The sequence below is a fragment of the Ahaetulla prasina genome, chromosome 2, assembly GCF_028640845.1.
Source record: "Ahaetulla prasina isolate Xishuangbanna chromosome 2, ASM2864084v1, whole genome shotgun sequence".
Lineage (NCBI taxonomy): Eukaryota > Metazoa > Chordata > Lepidosauria > Squamata > Colubridae > Ahaetulla > Ahaetulla prasina.
The window spans coordinates 55,183,225-55,203,302 of record NC_080540.1 but is presented as its reverse complement, the minus strand read 5'-3'; the positions used below and the strand labels follow the sequence as shown (position 1 = coordinate 55,203,302).

Sequence of the window (20,078 nt, the reverse complement as noted above, 5' to 3'; positions counted from 1 at the left end):
CTATCAAAGCTGTTTTGAAGCCAAAATTTTCTTTTTATTTAAAATAGTAAGAGCATTATATTTCATTAACACTATCACTGCAAGTCTCTTTTTGGAAATACATATTTAGAAGTGTGTAAGAAACCTTATTTTAAATTACACTAAAAGTGGAAGTGAGACTATGTTATCAACCTTAGTCATCCCCAGGCCTCATGCAGCATTCCATAATAGCAATAGCACTATACTTATATACCATTTCACCGTGCTTTACAGTCCTCTCTAAGCAGTTTCCAGAGTCAACATATTGCCCCCAACAATCTGAGTCCTCATTTTACGAACCACGGAAGGATGGAAGGCTGAGTCAACTTTGAGCCAGTGAGAACCGAACTGCCAAATTGCAGGCAGTCAACAGAAGTGGCCTGCAATACTGCATTCCAACCACTGCGCCACCATGGCTAAATGACTGTAAGAACTGTTAGTCCTCAACTTATAACCATTCATTTAGTGGTAGTTCAAAATGATGACAACATGGGGGAAAAGTGACTTACTTATGCCAGTCACAGCATTCCCATGGTCACAAGATTACAATAAGATGCTTGACAACTGACATGTATTTACAATGGTTGCAGTATCCATGGTCACGTGATCAACATTTGTGACCTTCCCAGCTGGCTTTCGAGAAGTAAAGTCAATGGGGGAAGCTCAATTTGGTTATAGACCATAGTGATTCTCTTAGCAAGCACAGTGGTTCACTGTAACAAAAAAAAGGGTGCGGTCATGTGATGGATTGTTTAACAATCAAATTGCTTAGCAATGGCAGGCCCAATTGTGGCTGTAAGTCAAGAACTATTCTTATTGGTGAGTGGTGGCACATTTTTGCCAGTGTGCTATACAGCAGTGATGGCGAACCTTTTAGGCACAGAGTGCCCAGACCGGAAGGCATGCACCAGAGCTCCAGAAACCCGACAACCAGCTGGCTGAGCATAGTTCGCCATCACGGCTATACAGATTGTATAAGAAAACTTAGTTTTACCCCAACATTCTTAAGCTAGAATCTCCAATATAGAGATTCTCTTATATGTCAACATGCTATAGCCTACATCCCACCAACTAAGAGGTCTATGTAGCATACTAACATAGACTCCATTCACTAACAAATGTATGCATGTGAGAAAAAAAGTTTACTATACATTCACTGATTTAGAGAGGGCATATCACAACCTGAATATTTGAATTAATGGAAAGTTTTGTCAAAACATGGGTTCAAGGATGATTGCTGAATTCTATAAAAGCAGTATATGATGAAACTGAAGCATGTATGCAAATAAATGAAATGTTTAATAAATGCTGAAACATAGAGCATAACGAGATGCAATTTAAAAATCAGGCATTTAAATCTTTTATTGTTTATCTGTTTATGGATATATATTTATATATTTATATATTTATATTTATAGAAATGCTTAGACCTGAAGATTAAAGTTGTAATGAACATTTTTATACATAGATAAAGTTAAGTAATTGGCTGAGAATCCTAACAATTTTCAGTAAACACCGATATGTTATACAATCATACCTCATGAAAATTAATGTATTAGAAACCAGGGTGCTAGGGTTTAACAGGAAAAATGGATTGTATAATTGACCCCCCAAAAAAGTATACCTTCATATAATATTTCCTAAAGATGAGGGAGGGGGAAGAAATGAAGAAATGTTAAGATTCCCACTGATAAAAAGGTAGTGCATAAGATGTGTTGCTAGGAATGACTGTCTAAAGGCAGTAGCTGTAGACAAATATTTGCTTCTTCCCTTTTTGCTATTTGGAAATTAGAGTCAGCTATATCAGATAAAACATAAAAGTAATTTGAATACAGTGAGGATGAGGTACTTAAATGTAAACTAGAAAAGATAGGGCCAACAGCTCAATAAGGATTGAATGCAGAAGACAGTTATTATGGAAATATAGTATGTTGATGTGGCTTGTTCATATAAAGAAAATGACAATTGAATTGCCAAACAAAGATATGAAAAAAGAGTGAATAAATCAAGAGAAATGGATGAATTTTGGTAGGATAGAGTTGATGAGATCTTAGAAAGAGAGGTGAGAATTTTAAAGGATAAATGGTAACTGCGATGGAAACAGTGAAGGATTGGTCCACAATGCCTCTGCCAGAGAAAAACAGAGCTCGGGAGGGCTGTGTGCAGCCCTCCTGAGCGCTGTTTTCACTAGCAGAGGGTTGCAGGAGGCTATCGCAGGCAAAAACAGAACTCGGGAGCCCGTTTTCTCTGACAGAGCACTCGGACCACAAGTGCCCCAACATGAGTGATGTCGAGCTGGCCACACCCACCCTGGCCACACACACACACCCTGAGGTCAAACACAACCCTGATGCAGCCCTCAATGAAATTGAGTTTGACACTCCTGCTTTAGAATAAGAACTATCTAGTGACATTCTAGTTTTAAACCAAAAAAAAAAGCATATTCCTAAAGTACCCATTCACATTGAATACTGGTATGTTAAGACTGTCAAGGCTTTGGCTGTTTCAGAGAAAGAAAAGGACTTTCTGATGATTTACTCATACTGTTTGCAGATGCCTCTGTCAGACTAGTAAGATATTGTGATTTATAGGTACTGTAAATGAGAACTTGTCAAGCACTTTTCAAATGACTTAGTCCATTAACTTCTTCAGCTATTCGGGTCATTTCAGAGCTTTAGGGAGAAGCTTTTGACCCAGTAATACAAGAATTGTTTTCAACATATGTCCAAAGGCTAATAGCTTTCTTCTACAGCAGCATTTGCCAAGCTTTGTGATCTAGATGTCTATGGAGATTCTCAGTCATCCAGGTCATGGTTGTCCCAGAAGCTTCTCATCCCAAAAGCTTCTTGGATGAGAAGTGAAACGTCTTCAAAGAAAATCCAGAACGTCCAGTTGCCTCTTGAAAAAGTTGGCCTGCATAGGTCTAAGGACTAGAGGTAAGGATTAATTTTAATTCAGATTCAATCCTTATTTATTCAACATAATTCATTTGTGATACTCCAGAAGTGGTGGTGATTGTTTTTGGATGGTATTTCTGAAGATTCAACACTCTCTCTTGCGTAAGGGACTTTGCTCAGTGGAAGCATAATATTATACTACTGACTAACTGAATTGTTACCTACAATGAGACTACTTTTGTTAGTAAAAGGAAATTCACCCAGACTGAGAACACCACAGATGTATGGACAGTAAACATAATAAATTTACTAAAGGAAGTCTTGTTGGGAAAAGCTAGAATAAAGGTTCTCAGATGGCATTTTCATTTTGTTTCATAGAAACACCAAACTCTCCTTCAATCCTACTTGTTCAATGGTAATCGGATCCCCAGTTTTCCTCTGTAAGGAACTACACACGCATCCACTCTCACTGTATATTTGCTAATTTCTGATAATCAGAATGTGGAGTTCACCCAGAGCTCTATATGAGAAATGAGACCCTATAAAAACCCCAAGGGAGTTTGTGTCTCAACATTGCTTGGAAGTTTGTTGCTTTTTTTAAAAAAAAGTCTCCCAGGTAGCTGAAATTGAAAAGCCATTAGATGAAAAGGCATAACAATGTGACAGCACCAAGCTCCAAGTTCTAAAAATCAAAGCTATTTATAAACTGTTATTGTCTACATCTGCTTTGGCAATGCAAATAGCATTTTCTCTGGAGGGTACTTATTTAATGAGTATTGACAGCCTTTGATGGCTGATGACTAGCTAGTGGCACACGCCTCCTACCTTGCCAAAGGATTGGAGGCAAGCCATGGAAGTTTAAATATAACTTGAAAAACAACCTTCAGTTTTTGCAAAGAAACAGAAGCCGGGGAAAGGGAAATTTCAAAGCTCACTATTACTGCTTCTGGGTGTTGCATTGTCATTAGAAAGCCAATGATAGCTCAATCCTTGTTGCCATTTTGTGTTGCACAGGGAGGACACTTAAAGCTGAGAGAGGAATTTGCACGTGAAATTACAAAGGAATAAACGTACTGCCATATACACTTCTGTATGCAGTAAGACAATCATGCATATACTGGCATTGTTAATCACTGAAAAAAATCACTTTCCAATATAAGAGGAACCTTATTATCTTTCAGACCCCAAACAGCCAATAAATTTACTAATTGTCAAATGTATTAGAGAGAGTTTGATCTCCAGGGAGCTATTATTCCTAGGAAGCAGGGGGGGGGGGGATGGAGGTATCAATAGCAAAAGACCACTTCCAAGGTCTCTGTAGATGACATTTCATAAGGGTGGAACAGAAAGACCTACTGTTTTAGATATTTATTAGGCAAGGAAAAGCCAGAAATTAAATTTCCATTTTTGTTACATTCTCTATTCAGATACCCAAATCCCACTCACAAATTCATGAAACAAGTAATGTTTCACATGTTATCCCAGGTTCTGTAGCTGAATAAAACTATGATATTTTCAATAAGGAACCACACGCATCCACTCTCACTGTATATTTGCTAATTTCTGATAATCAGAATGTGGAGTTCACCCAGAGCTCTATATGAGAAATGAGACCCTATAAAAACCCCAAGGGAGTTTGTGTCTCAACATTGCTTGGAAGTTTGTTGCTTTTTTTTAAAAAAAGTCTCCCAGGTAGCTGAAATTGAAAAGCCATTAGATGAAAAGGCATAACAATGTGACAGCACCAAGCTCCAAGTTCTAAAAATCAAAGCTATTTATAAACTGTTATTGTCTACATCTGCTTTGGCAATGCAAATAGCATTTTCTCTGGAGGGTACTTATTTAATGAGTATTGACAGCCTTTGATGGCTGATGACTAGCTAGTGGCACACGCCTCCTACCTTGCCAAAGGATTGGAGGCAAGCCATGGAAGTTTAAATATAACTTGAAAAACAACCTTCAGTTTTTGCAAAGAAACAGAAGCCGGGGAAAGGGAAATTTCAAAGCTCACTATTACTGCTTCTGGGTGTTGCATTGTCATTGGAAAGCCAATGATAGCTCAATCCTTGTTGCCATTTTGTGTTGCACAGGGAGGATACTTAAAGCTGAGAGAGGAATTTGCACGTGAAATTACGAAGGAATAAATGTACTGCCATATACACTTCTGTATGCAGTAAGACGATCATGCATATACTGGCATTGTTAATCACTGAAAAAATCACTTTCCAATATAAGAGGAACCTTATTATCTTTCAGACCCCAAACAGCCAATAAATTTACTAATTGTCAAATGTATTAGAGAGAGTCTGATCTCCAGGGAGCTATTATTCCTAGGAAGCAGGGGGGATGGAGGTATCAATAGCAAAAGACCACTTCAAGGTTTCTGTAGATGACATTTCATAAGGGTGGAACAGAAAGACCTACTGTTTTAGAATATTTATCCCTTCCTTACTTATTTACCAAGCTTATGCTTCTCCAATCAGCAAGTGTCTCCAGGCAGTTCACTTCTTTTGGTATTTAAGTTAAAAATAAACAAATTCATAAAAATAACAACCACAGTAATCACTGAAAAAAATCACTTTCCAATATAAGAGGAACCTTATTATCTTTCAGACCCCAAACAGCCAATAAATTTACTAATCGTCAAATGTATTAGAGAGAGTCTGATCTCCAGGGAGCTATTATTCCTAGGAAGCAGGGGGGGGGGATGGAGGTATCAATAGCAAAAGACCACTTCGAAGGTTTCTGTAGATGACATTTCATAAGGGTGGAACAGAAAGACCTACTGTTTTAGATATTTATTAGGCAAGGAAAAGCCAGAAATTAAATTTCCATTTTTGTTACATTCTCTATTCAGATACCCAAATCCCACTCACAAATTCATGAAACAAGTAATGACTCACATGTTATCCCAGGTTCTGTAGCTGAATAAAACTATGATATTTTCAATAAGGAACCACACGCATCCACTCTCACTGTATATTTGCTAATTTCTGATAATCAGAATGTGAGTTCACCCAGAGCTCTATATGAGAAATGAGACCTATAAAACCCCAAGGGAGTTTGTGTCTCAACATTGCTTGAAGTTTGTTGCTTTTTTTAAAAAAGTCTCCCAGGTAGCTGAAATTGAAAAGCCATTAGATGAAAAGGCATAACAATGTGACAGCACCAAGCTCCAAGTTCTAAAAATCAAAGCTATTTATAAACTGTTATTGTCTACATCTGCTTTGGCAATGCAAATAGCATTTTCTCTGGAGGGTACTTATTTAATGAGTATTGACAGCCTTTGATGGCTGATGACTAGCTAGTGGCACACGCCTCCTACCTTGCCAAAGGATTGGAGGCAAGCCATGGAAGTTTAAATATAACTTGAAAAACAACCTTCAGTTTTTGCAAAGAAACAGAAGCCGGGGAAAGGGAAATTTCAAAGCTCACTATTACTGCTTCTGGGTGTTGCATTGTCATTAGAAAGCCAATGATAGCTCAATCCTTGTTGCCATTTTGTGTTGCACAGGGAGGATACTTAAAGCTGAGAGAGGAATTTGCACGTGAAATTACGAAGGAATAAATGTACTGCCATATACACTTCTGTATGCAGTAAGACGATCATGCATATACTGGCATTGTTAATCACTGAAATGGAAACATTAGGATTTTTCCCATAATCCAAATAACCTCCTTCAGATGATGAATCATTAAAGTAATAATAAATAAATAAATAAATAAATAAATCTGTTTCACAATGATCATTCATATGTGTCCCTTCCTTTAAATAAGAAATGTTGTAGTCCTGCCATGGGAAGCATTAAAACTCAGTTACTCAGTTCTGATAGTCAAGTGTTGGAGTAGATGTTAAGGACTGTTTCTTAGCATGTTTTTCAACAAGCTATTTCTATTCCTCTGAATTTTTCTCTCTGAAAACTTGGGAGTAAGAAAATGAATTAGGTATTACAACAATAGTGAAGGTATGCGTCCCTTACCAAGAAAATGATTGAAATAAGAGTCAGTTTGGTCTAGTGATTAAGGCAGGGGGCCAGAAAGCTGGGGCCATGAATTCAAGTCCCACCTTTATCCATGAAAGAAAGTTGGGTGACTTTGGGCCAGTCACTCTCTCTCAACCCAGCCCCCCTCATTGGATTGTTGTTGTGGGAAAATAGGAGGAGCAAGGTGTGTTGAATATGTTCACTACCCTGAGTTACTTCTAAAAATAATAAAGTAGGATATGAATAGATGGGATATAAGGAGTGGTTAGAATGCAAAATGCAGGCTTACTCTGCCCACTGCCTGGAGTTTGATTCTGACCAGGTCAAGGTTGACTCAGCCTTCCATCCTTTATGAGGTAGGTAAAATGAGGACCCAGATTGTTGGTGGGGGCAATAAGTTGACTTTGTAAATATACAAATAGAATGAGACTATTGCCTTACACACTGTAAGCCGCCCTGAGTCTTCGGAGAAGGGCGGGATATAAATGTAAACAAAAAAAAAAATCTCCAGAGAATATTATTTTGTCTTGCACATCTGATGTGGGTCATCTCCATGGCATAGGGCCAGGTTATCTACGGGACCGCCTACTGCTACCTAATACCTCTCACCGACCCGTGCGCTCTCACAGAGAGGGACTCCTCAGGGTGCCGTCAGCTAGGCAGTGCCGTCTGGCGACGCCCAGGGGAAGGGCCTTCTCTGTGGGAGCTCCCACCCTCTGGAACGAACTCCCCCCAGGACTCCGTCAACTTCCGGACCTCCGAACCTTCCGTCGCGAGCTCAAGACACATTTATTCATCTGTGCAGGACTGGCCTAGATTTTAAATTTATAGGGGTTTTAAATTGGTTTTAATATTTATATTTATATTTTAAAATTTGGCATTAGAATAAGTTTTTTAATGGTTATTTTAATGTGTATATAAATGTTATATTTGCCTGTGAACCGTCCTGAGTCCTTCTGAATAATAAATAAATCTGTTTCACAATGATCATTCATATGTGTCCCTTCCTTTAAATAAGAAATGTTGTAGTCCTGCCATGGAAGCATTAAAACTCAGTTACTCAGTTCTGATAGTCAAGTGTCGGAGTAGATGTTAAGGACTGTTTCTTAGCATGTTAGCATGCTAAGCATGTTTTTCAACAAGCTATTTCTATTCCTCTGAATTTTTCTCTCTGAAAACTTGGGAGTGTGCCTCCATGGATTTTGTTATTGATTCTCACCTGCACAGTTGGCACACAAGCATTCATGTAGTTGTCTCATCATCCTAACTTACGTGGTCAAACAAAGAAAATGAATTAGGTATTACAACAATAGTGAAGGTATGCGTCCCTTATCAAGAAAATGATTGAAATAAGAGTCAGTTTGGTCTAGTGATTAAGGCAGTGGGCCAGAAAGCTGGGGCCATGAATTCAAGTCCCACCTTTATCCATGAAAGAAAGTTGGGTGACTTTGGGCCAGTCACTCTCTCTCAACCCAGCCCCCCTCATTGGATTGTTGTTGTGGGAAAATAGGAGGAGCAAGGTGTGTTGAATATGTTCACTACCCTGAGTTACTTCTAAAAATAATAAAGTAGGATATGAATAGATGGGATACAAGGAGCGGTGGTATCACAGTGGTTAGAATGCAAAAATGCAGGCTTACTCTGCCCACTGCCTGGAGTTTGATTCTGACCAGGTCAAGGTTGACTCAGCCTCCCATCCTTCCGAGGTTGGTAAAATGAAGACCAAAATTGTTGAAGGCAATATGCTGACATTATAAATCACCAGAGATGCTGTAATGCACTCTGGAGTGTTATATACAATAAGTCTAAGTGCTAGTGCTAAACAAACAAACTGTTGCTTCTTGTAACATTTGTCTCAGTGCGTTTCTCCATAGGAATGTCTCTTCCCTCTAAAACTTCTACTTCAGTGTTTTGCTTTCCAGAGCTCCTGCACCTGCAATTCTTTGTGCCTTGAACGTTTTGAAGGAGAGACGAACTGCTCAACTCCTCTTAAAGAAAAGGCAGATTTAGCAAAAATTGTATGTGAGAGGACTGCAGAATCACATAGGCAACTCCGAGCCAGAATTGAGGACAAAATTTCAGTGTGGCTTTCAACTTTTATCTTCTGGATGACCTTTCAGAAAACTGTACTCAAAGTTTATTGAGCCTTCCCTGTCAGTCCTTCATCTGGAATTATCTGCATTAGAAGAGTCATCCTGTGTTCCATAGATCACTGTGGTGCATGAAGAATCTCCCTGCAACATATGTTTGAAATTGGAATGGGGAGAAAAAAATATGTAATGGCAGCTATTCTGGCCTCTAGATGCAATGGGAAGCATTTGGAATATCTGATTGATTGGGCCTGCATCCAGATTCATTGAGAAACCTACATGATGCCCACATCGCACACCGGAATGAAATGTAAAATTTGTTACTACCGGTTCTGTGGGCGTGGCTTGGTGGAGGGGTTATGTGACTGGTGTGACCAACTTTTTTTTTTTTACTTTTAAAAGCATTTTTTTTCTACAACCTCTTTGGCCAAAGAGGTTGTAGAAAAAAATGCTTTTAAAAGGCTTCTCTGACGATCCCAGCTGAGTTGCCTGATCATCAAAGGCTTTTGTTTTCTTTTAAAAGCATTTTTTTGGCTGAAGAAAAAATGCTTTTAAAAGTAAAAAATAACCTCTGATGATCGCGTGGCTCAGCTGGGCATGGGGTGGGGGGGCAGGGATTTTTGCTACTGGTTCTCTGAACCACCCGCTGCCATCACTACTGGATCAGGCGATTCGGTCAGAACCGGGAGCATTTCACCCCTGCCGCACACCTTGTACAGCATTTCATCTAAAATTCCCAGGAAAGTGCCATCCCTGTGGCCTTGCTACAAAGTATGGGACCCTCCAAAAAGTTGTGGAGTTCCTAGCATGGTGGGTCCATCACAGCAGCTGGCAAGTTGTCAGAAAGAAGGTGGATTCCCCAGATCTCTCTCTCTCTCTTTCAGACCCAGTGTAACATGTCATCATCAAAATTCCTACCAACAGATACACAAAAATCCGCTTAGTTGAACAGGTTTGTTCATGTGGATCAGAAGAGATTCAAACCATTGCCTACATACTGCTTATGGTAATTTCCTGGGAGACATACAAAATTTTCTTATTTTGCCTCTTCTGCATCAATATTCAGGTTGAACATATATTTATTATATAGAGTTTGTATTTCATAGTCTAATGCTAGTATTACTGTGACTAAATTCTGTGCGGTTAAACATATGGAATATCATATTCTGATTATGATGATTTTGTATGTTTTTTTGCTTTTATCTGGCTCACTGATTATAATAATCAAGTAAGTTAAGTTCAGAAGTTACTTAATTATATACTGGAATTCAGTAGATTTATTGGGGTAGCAATACCTTAAGCTTCATGGTCTACATGTTATATCAGTCTAAGTGACTGTCCTTCTGTGATGATGACACAATAGCAGGGATTCCCTACCTGCTTCTCCCAGATTGTATAAATAGGTTATGGGTGTGCATTCCTTAAAACATGCAGATTTCAGAATGAGAATAGAGCTGGAAGGGACCTTGGAGTTCTTCTAGCAGAAGATCCTACATTATTTTGGACAAATGATTGTCTTTTCTTAAAATCCTCCAGTGATGAAGCACCCACAACTTTTGAAGGCAAACTGTTCCACTGGTTAATTTTCCTCCCTGTTAGGAAGTTTCTCCTTAATTCCAGATTGCTTTTCTCCTTGATTTGTTTCCATCCATTGTTTCTTGTCCTGCCCTCCACTGCTTTGGACAATAATTTGACCTCTTCTTCTTTGTGGCAGCTTCTCAAATCCTGGAATTTTGTTATCATGTCCCCCACAGTCCTGGTTTTCTTTAGACTAGCCAAACCCAAATCCTGTAATCGTTCTTCATATGTTTTAGTCAGAACACTTTTTCAGAACACTTGCTAAAATGAACTCTAAATTAGAATCTATGAATCTTATCTCAACTAATTCAATTAAATATTTGCAGGACAGAAAGTAGGAATATTATCTGGTGCCCATTAAATGCTTCAGCCCAAGTACTGCAAAGATGCTACATTTGTTTGTGTTGCATTTTTTAAGCACGTATCAAAAAGATTTCAAAGAGAAATCTATTTTTGCACAAAACAGCTTTCCATATGAATATTTGATTAATATTGTATACAAATATATAATCATGTCATATACAAGTTTTGATTTAAAATATCAAGTTTGTCCCCTTGTTATATTGAGTTCATTTTCCCCCTTTTCAATATCGAAGTCAGTTTTAATTTGGTACATTGTTTATTTACCTTCTTTCTGTACAATCAAAATGAAAGCTGAATTGGAACACTATAATTTTATTTGGCAAGTAAACACTTTTAATTCACAGAAAGTGAATACATTTCTTCTGAGCATGGTAAGCAGAGTTTCCCACATTTTTAAATTAAAATCCACACAATAAGATGAAGATGTCTACTAGTTCCTCTTTTAAATTTTCATTGTTGCTGTTATCGATCTTTATATTTTTGCCAATCTTTAGTTTGAACTGAAAGATTTACTTCCACTTTATTCAAATCTAGCTGGAACCAGGAATTCTTGGCTATAGATTTTTCATACTGATTCTTTCAATAATAGGAAAAGTTTAATTGCTAAAACAGGCATCTTTCTCAGTGTACATTTCCTGATTGGACTTCCATTTGCTCCACCTTAGCAATGAGCATAGAGAAACTTCTTTTATTATCACAACTTGGTACCTGGTAATTTCACAGCCTCCCCCAACTGAGGAGGTATCAGAATGGAAAATACTGTCACTGGAAAGTATGATTTTAAAACCACATTGCTACATAGAGAGGTATATTCTATCAATATGGAAACAAATGATATATATTATGATAGTTGGAGAATATCAAATATCAGCCATAGGTCCTCTGTCCTTCCACAGATGGATTACTGATATATGTGGAATAGATTTCTTTCTTTTTTTAAAGACATTGTTCATTTCTCATTCCAGAACTAAATGGATAATATAAACAACTGATATTCTATTGTCTGTTAATAATTCTCTCCATACATATCTTCAAATTCTTTTGTGTTTCTGCTTAACTAATAACTTGATTTATAAAAGGGTCATTCAAGTCTAAGAGTACAGAGATCATTCTTAGTATAAGGACTAAGATAGCCATAGTAAATTTCCAACTCCAGCTATTAGAAAAACTCGTCCTCCAGAGATTATGACAGTCACACTTTGGTGATCCTAAATCATATTGTGAGCCATCCTCAATCTGAAGGTCTGCAAATGTGTTGGACTATAAAGAGCCGGCTAGCAGAGATATGTAAATTGAGAACAATGAGAATCTTCCTTCAACTCATTTCAACAACACCAGACTGGGAAGATCTGATTTAACCAACAGATCTGATAATATGATTTTGATCTTCATGGCGATTAGGTAATATCTAAAAAGCCATTGTGTTGATTCCTTCTTTAATCCATCCATATTGCAGATGGATGGATTATTGCAGTAGGATACTAACCACAATATTCCAGTGAGTCTACAGTACATACTCAATATTGTCTTTATGACAATAATCTGATTGTGAACTCTCCCTTTCTTTTATCCACTTCCAATTTATTAAGTACCTGGAAAGGTCCTGCTTCAAGGTAGATTTGTTGTAATCATTTATCTTTTACAATTAAGAGTTGTAGACCAGGTATTTCCCATTACAGACATGAATTATAATAACCATGATCATCTACACAATCCTTGCCGAATTACAGTTCTCCATTTGTAATTTAATTCATATCTGTAATGGGAGAATATTCAGACTTGAATAGGAAGCATGATTCTTTGCTGCTGATGCACCAGAAGTGAGCAGAAAGATTAGCTCTAATTAGTATGACAATTCCCGCTTTCCCCATATATATTTATCTATTTATATTTATCATTGGTCCATGCACAGTTGGGGGAAAAGGTACATCAGTGTGGCTTTTTATGAGTAACTTTGTTTTAAACAAGTATCAAACCGAGTGGGGGCTCCCACCCTCTGGAACGATCTACCCCCCGGACTTCGTCAGCTTTCGGACCTTCGGACCTTCCGCCGCGGGCTTAAAACATACTTATTTAATTGTGCAGGACTGAGTTAGATTTTAAATTTATGGGTTTTAAATTGGGTTTTATTTTTATACTTTTTAATTAATGGGCTTTAGAATAAGTTTTTTAATTGTTTTTATATTGTATTTATATTGTATTTATCTGTTTTTAGTGCCTGTAAACCGCCCTGAGTCCCTCGGGAGATAGGGCGGTATATAAATATGATTAAATAAATAAAATAAATAAATAAATAATAAATAAAACCCAACTATCTGTCACTCAAGGAAACACCTCAGTCTTTTCTGTAAAATGAAATCCACATGTCCACAGACTGCTAAATCTGGACTACGGTACTCCACCATTCTGTGTGATATTCCTTATAAAGAATTACCTGCAGAGAAGTCAGCAAGCAGAAGGAGATGGGGAAGTCATTCAGAAATCATCCAGAAGAATGAAACAATGAATACACAGACACACAGACACAGACACACAAACCATGTTTCTCACTCCTCTGCTTCTATTTCACCATCCAACAAAGAACTTCTTCCAGGGTGCTGCCTCTTCTCTTCACTGTGGACTTTTCTTATCTTATCTAGCAACTCTAGCAGCAGGCTACTTTTGCTGCATTCAGAGGACTCCTGTGGGTCACAGAGAATATTATTGTCTGGGGTCTGTGAACCCAGATACCTCTTGCCTGGATGCTGGCGCTTCTCTAAGGTTTCCTCACTCTCAGTCTCATCATCCCAACCTCGCTTGCCAGGGTGCTGTCGCTTGTTGTAAGGCAAGTACCTCTTGCCCGGATGTTGCCTTTTGGATAATTCATTCAGATAAGTTAGCTGGCTGCTTGGAATGCTGAGGATTTGATCCGAGAGAGATCTTCTGCCAGGATGTTGTCTCTTCTCCAAATCCATTATCATCCTCTTCCCAGGGTGCTGCCTTTTGGTGATCCAAACCGGCTCTGTACAAAGAAAGGTTTCACATTACTTCTCATTTGGAAATTGCCAAAGGGTTGTTCTTGTTGCAAGTTATAATTATTCAGTTTGACTCTGAAAGAGTTGGGCAAAATTGGTAAAAAAAAAAAAAAAGAAGAACATGGTCAAAACAAGGGTTTAAAAATATAATATTTGGAGGTGGATTATAAATAAGTGAACAGATGTAAAAATAAGTCTCTTTATTTCATGGAGCTGACAAGATCTTTGAGAATATGTTATGGGTACCTTTGTGAAATGGCTATTGTAATAGGGCTTGTTCATTTCCAAGATGGCTGCTATAACCGGTTTACCAGATTGTCTATGGAGATTCTCAGTCATTCAGGTCATGGTTGTCCCAAAGGTGCTTTTTTTTTTCAAGAGGCAACTGGACTTTCTTGTTTGTCTTTGAAGATGTTTTGCTTCGTATCCAAGAAGCTTCTTCAGCTGAAGAAGCTTCTTAGATGAGAAATAAATCTGCACTCCTCAGGCCCCTTCCTCCCCCAGGTTGCTCCTCCCAGATTACAACTGCCTTTATTTCTTGGGCAGGTGGGCTTTGGGATTTTGAAGTATTGAATTATAGGGGCCCATCACTGATGCATTGACTTGTAGCTGCCCATCATTGGGCACAGACAAGTGTCCATAGACATATGAGTGGATTTTACTTGAAAACGGATTCTAAATGCAAGAATTTAAGAAATATCATAAATACCTTTTCCAATATTTGTGTTGTGTCTCGTCCGATCTCACCACAGCCAGGGCCTTCTTATCTGCTTCCGAACACGGAGGAATGTCCTAGTATACCTCCCGGCCCCAGCCCTGGCTCCATGCCCAGACAGGCTGAAGAGGAAGAAGTATCTCCAGCCCCCAGCTCTGGCTCCATGCCCAGGCAAACGGAGCAACTAGACCCCTCCCCCTCTCCCACAGCATGTGAGCCTGAGGGAGGTCAATTGCCAACAGCTGCAGACTGGAGTGACCCTCGCGTCAGAAGACTTGATAAACGGAGGCAACAGAAGGAAGGGAGGGGCAGGCCTGGATAAGTGCTGAGTCATGGAGCCATACCCCATGGCCTATATAAAGGACCTGCTTTCTGGCATTCTCTGAGTCAGGCAAAGTCTAAACATATCTTGCTGAAGTCACTTTCTGGTCTCCTGCCTGCCCTGAGGACTTTGCTATGACTTTGGCAGAGCTGCAGAGGCACGCCTGATTCGGATTTCCCTGACCCGGCCGTCAGCGGAGGAGTGGGACACGACAATTTGACTGAAACATGTGACTAAAGAACATTACTTGAAATGATTTATTAGACAGCTATTTGGAAAAGTGGAAGGAGAATTTCTTTGAAGTGGTGGTTTCAAATATCACTTTTAATAGAGGAAAAGATTGGACTCCATCCGTATTAGTAACACACTGACATTAACATCAGTAACATACTGACATTAACGTAATGTGCAATTCTCATGTGCGATTCCATATACTCGTCAAGCGTAGTCTTATAATAAGTGTTAAACTATTCACACAGAGGTTTGGCTACAGGCACAAGAAATGCAACCTTGTATATTCTAAAGGCAAGGAACAATTTTAGCACTTAGCAATAACATTTAGACTTATATACAGATTCATAGTGTTTTTACAGCTTCTCTAAGAGGTTTACAGAGTCAGCCTATTTGCCCTCAACAATCTGGGTCCTCACTTTACCCACCTCGGAAGGATGGAAGGCTGAGTCAACCTTGAGTCGGTGAGATTTGAACTGCCAAATTGCAGGTAGCAGTCAGCTGAAGTAGCCTGCAGTGCTGTACTCTAACGGCTCTTTTTTTGAAATTCCTCACAAGATGTTGCTCTTCAGGAACAACATTTTACACATGGCTGTTTATAAAAAGAATGCCTTCCTTCTCTTATCACTAGACTTCCTCCATTTAGCTAGAGAATCAGAAAGGAGATTCAAACATACAGTGTGTGTAGAGTTCTTTGGATATATCTTTTGCCATCCTTTGATCTGCCATCAACTCCATTATCAAAGTCAGTACGACAGAATGGAAACAGCAACCCCTGTCTGCCATTCCGTCATATGACTTCCCAGGCAAACTTGTGGGTGATAGCAAGAGTCTGGGAAAAGAACCCCAAAAAGGTTTTCACACACAAAAGAAAACCTTCTTAGTCAATTCAGGTTCCTGCCGGGGGCAGCTGGAACTTGAATTGATTAAGAAGCTGGCATGACATTGGTTGTAGGGAAACTGGAAAGGGAGAAAAAGAAGAAAGATAGAAGCAGAATACAGGCTGCAAAAGATTCCCAGGTGATTCAAGATCACCTAAGTGAAACTGGCATGGAGCTACTATAGGATCTGTTTGTCCTGCACAGATAACCTACAGAAGAAAAGGATCCAAAGACACCAGAGGGGAGGGATATCCAGCTATGTTTTGATTGGAACCCTTAATAATCACTGGAGAATTTAATAGCAATTGTATTTTAGGATAGGAGCAATGTTATGCACCTGAGGATAGGACAAGAAGCAACGGATGGAAACTAATCAAAGAGAGAAGCAACCCAGAACTAAGGAGAAAATTCCTAACAGTTAGAACAATTAATCAGTGGAACAACTTGCCTCCAGAAGTTGTGAATGCTCCAACACTGGAAGTTTTTAAGAAGAGATTGGATAAGCATTTGTCTGAAATGATATAGGATTTCCTGCCTAAGCAGGGGTTTAGACTAGAAGACCTCCAAGGTCTCTTCCAACTCTCTTATTCTATTCTTACGTAACACACTGACATTAACATCAGTAACATACTGACATTAACATCAGTAACATACTGACATTAACATCAGTAACATACTGACATTAACATCAGTAACATACTGACATTAACATCAGTAACATACTGACATTAACATCAGTAACATACTGACATTAACATCAGTAACATACTGACATTAACATCAGTAACATACTGACATTAACATCAGTAACATACTGACATTAACATCAGTAACATACTGACATTAACATCAGTAACATACTGACATTAACATCAGTAACATACTGACATTAACATCAGTAACATACTGACATTAACATCAGTAACATACTGACATTAACATCAGTAACATACTGACATTAACATCAGTAACATACTGACATTAACATCAGTAACATACTGACATTAACATCAGTAACATACTGACATTAACATCAGTAACATACTGACATTAACATCAGTAACATACTGACATTAACATCAGTAACATACTGACATTAACATCAGTAACATACTGACATTAACATCAGTAACATACTGACATTAACATCAGTAACATACTGACATTAACATCAGTAACATACTGACATTAACATCAGTAACATACTGACATTAACATCAGTAACATACTGACATTAACATCAGTAACATACTGACATTAACATCAGTAACATACTGACATTAACATCAGTAACATACTGACATTAACATCAGTAACATACTGACATTAACATCAGTAACATACTGACATTAACATCAGTAACATACTGACATTAACATCAGTAACATACTGACATTAACATCAGTAACATACTGACATTAACATCAGTAACATACTGACATTAACATCAGTAACATACTGACATTAACATCAGTAACATACTGACATTAACATCAGTAACATACTGACATTAACATCAGTAACATACTGACATTAACATCAGTAACATACTGACATTAACGTAATGTGCAATTCTCATGTGCGATTCCATATACTCGTCAAGCGTAGTCTTATAATAAGTGTTAAACTATTCACACAGAGGTTTGGCTACAGGCACAAGAAATGCAACCTTGTATATTCTAAAGGCAAGGAACAATTTTAGCACTTAGCAATAACATTTAGACTTATATACAGATTCATAGTGTTTTTACAGCTTCTCTAAGAGGTTTACAGAGTCAGCCTATTTGCCCTCAACAATCTGGGTCCTCACTTTACCCACCTCGGAAGGATGGAAGGCTGAGTCAACCTTGAGTCGGTGAGATTTGAACTGCCAAATTGCAGGTAGCAGTCAGCTGAAGTAGCCTGCAGTGCTGTACTCTAACGGCTCTTTTTGAAAGCAGAGATATACATATCACATAACACAGTCTGACCTGTGCCAAATAAGCTACCCTGTTGCATCACAGAGAGTGTAGTGAAAAGCCCAACACCACTATTACCGTTAAACAAAAAAATCAGTAAGCAGTCTAGTCAGCTGAAGTAGCCTGCAGTGCTGTACTCTAACGGCTCTTTTTTTGAAATTCCTCACAAGATGTTGCTCTTCAGGAACAACATTTTACACATGGCTGTTTATAAAAAGAATGCCTTCCTTCTCTTATCACTAGACTTCCTCCATTTAGCTAGAGAATCAGAAAGGAGATTCAAACATACAGTGTGTGTAGAGTTCTTTGGATATATCTTTTGCCATCCTTTGATCTGCCATCAACTCCATTATCAAAGTCAGTACGACAGAATGGAAACAGCAACCCCTGTCTGCCATTCCGTCATATGACTTCCCAGGCAAACTTGTGGGTGATAGCAAGAGTCTGGGAAAAGAACCCCAAAAAGGTTTTCACACACAAAAGAAAACCTTCTTAGTCAATTCAGGTTCCTGCCGGGGGCAGCTGGAACTTGAATTGATTAAGAAGCTGGCATGACATTGGTTGTAGGGAAACTGGAAAGGGAGAAAAAGAAGAAAGATAGAAGCAGAATACAGGCTGCAAAAGATTCCCAGGTGATTCAAGATCACCTAAGTGAAACTGGCATGGAGCTACTATAGGATCTGTTTGTCCTGCACAGATAACCTACAGAAGAAAAGGATCCAAAGACACCAGAGGGGAGGGATATCCAGCTATGTTTTGATTGGAACCCTTAATAATCACTGGAGAATTTAATAGCAATTGTATTTTAGGATAGGAGCAATGTTATGCACCTGAGGATAGGACAAGAAGCAACGGATGGAAACTAATCAAAGAGAGAAGCAACTTAGAACTAAGGAGAAATTTCCTGACAGTTAGAACAGTTAATCAGTGGAACAACTTGCCTCCAGAAGTTGTGAATGCTCCTACACTGGAAGTTTTTAAGAAGATGTTGGATAACCATTTGTCTGAAGTGGTGTAGGATTTCCTGCCTAAGCAGGGGTTTAGACTAGAAGACCTCCAAGGTCTTCCAACTCTGTTATTCTATTCTTACGTTACCAGAGGCATTAGTATTGCTGACAGGGAACTAATTAATCCCAGAATGATAGCACAATTAAACCATTAAACTTGTCTGCATTTTCTACGTTTCCAAAAGGAACTTCATCAGTTACGTAGCCATAGAAGTTCTCGTGTTCATATTTACCTTTATCCAGATCCTCTTCTGCATTTTCTACGTTTCCGAAAAGGGAACTTAAGATGAGGCTTTCTGCCTCTGGGGAGAGGTCATCAAAGAGACTCTTTTCATCATTCTCATCTTCTTCTGGAAATTGCTGCCCCAAGTTGACACACACACTAGTAAAAACCAGGAATAGAAACAGCAGCCGCCGCCAAATGGAGATGGACATGGCAGAGCAAGATCCTATGAGCAGAATGTGAAGAAAATGGGTTTTAAAAATAGTGTAGAAAATGCAGCATTTCTAATCACTTGGAAGGAGTGATGTGTTGAGGAGACACATGAAGGCTCTTCTGTTTTTATTTGCTTCTAATGAAACAACTCATAGGAATGATTAATTATCACTTTAATTTTCTGCGAGCTCACTTAGGTTTGCCTAAAGATCTTCATATGAATTTGATGTTCCTCTCTGAGCAAAGATGAGGACTACAGTATGAGAAAACAGTCCGATTTATTCTTCTTTAAGCGTGACTTTTATCTGAAGCCTATTCACATTAAAGATCTAAGGCTATATAAACTTTGTATCAATACATCAGAACAAGTTCTGTGTCATATTATATACACCGTTTCTTTTAAATACTTATATTTGAAGCAGAATACAGGCTGCAAGATTCCCAGGTGATTCAAGATCACCTAAGTGAAACTGGCATGGAGCTACTATAGGATCTGTTTGTCCTGCACAGATAACCTACAGAAGAAAAGGATCCAAAGACACCAGAGGGGAGGGATATCCAGCTATGTTTTGATTGGAACCCTTA

The 20,078-nt window shown here is 38.6% G+C and overlaps 1 protein-coding gene across 1 annotated transcript; it reads right to left on the bottom strand.

Moving 5' to 3' along the window:
- Window positions 1-13,475: 13,475 nt before the first annotated feature.
- On the bottom strand, window positions 13,476-19,492 carry TRH (thyrotropin releasing hormone). Its single transcript, XM_058167817.1, has 2 exons — window positions 19,291-19,492; window positions 13,476-13,930 (listed from the first exon to the last, which is right to left on the bottom strand). Exons 1-2 carry the CDS (start codon window positions 19,490-19,492, stop codon window positions 13,476-13,478), a joined length of 657 nt encoding a protein of 218 aa, XP_058023800.1.
- Window positions 19,493-20,078: the final 586 nt, after the last annotated feature.

Bases quoted from the DNA above. Each gene is read 5' to 3' on its own strand.
- TRH (XM_058167817.1), bottom strand. From the start codon at position 19,492: ATGTCCATCTCCATTTGGCGGCGGCTGCTGTTTCTATTCCTGGTTTTT. The intron at 13,931-19,290 runs GTAAATATGAAC...TTCTTTGTACAG, and splicing joins AGAAGAGGATCTGGATAAAG to AGCCGGTTTGGATCACCAAA.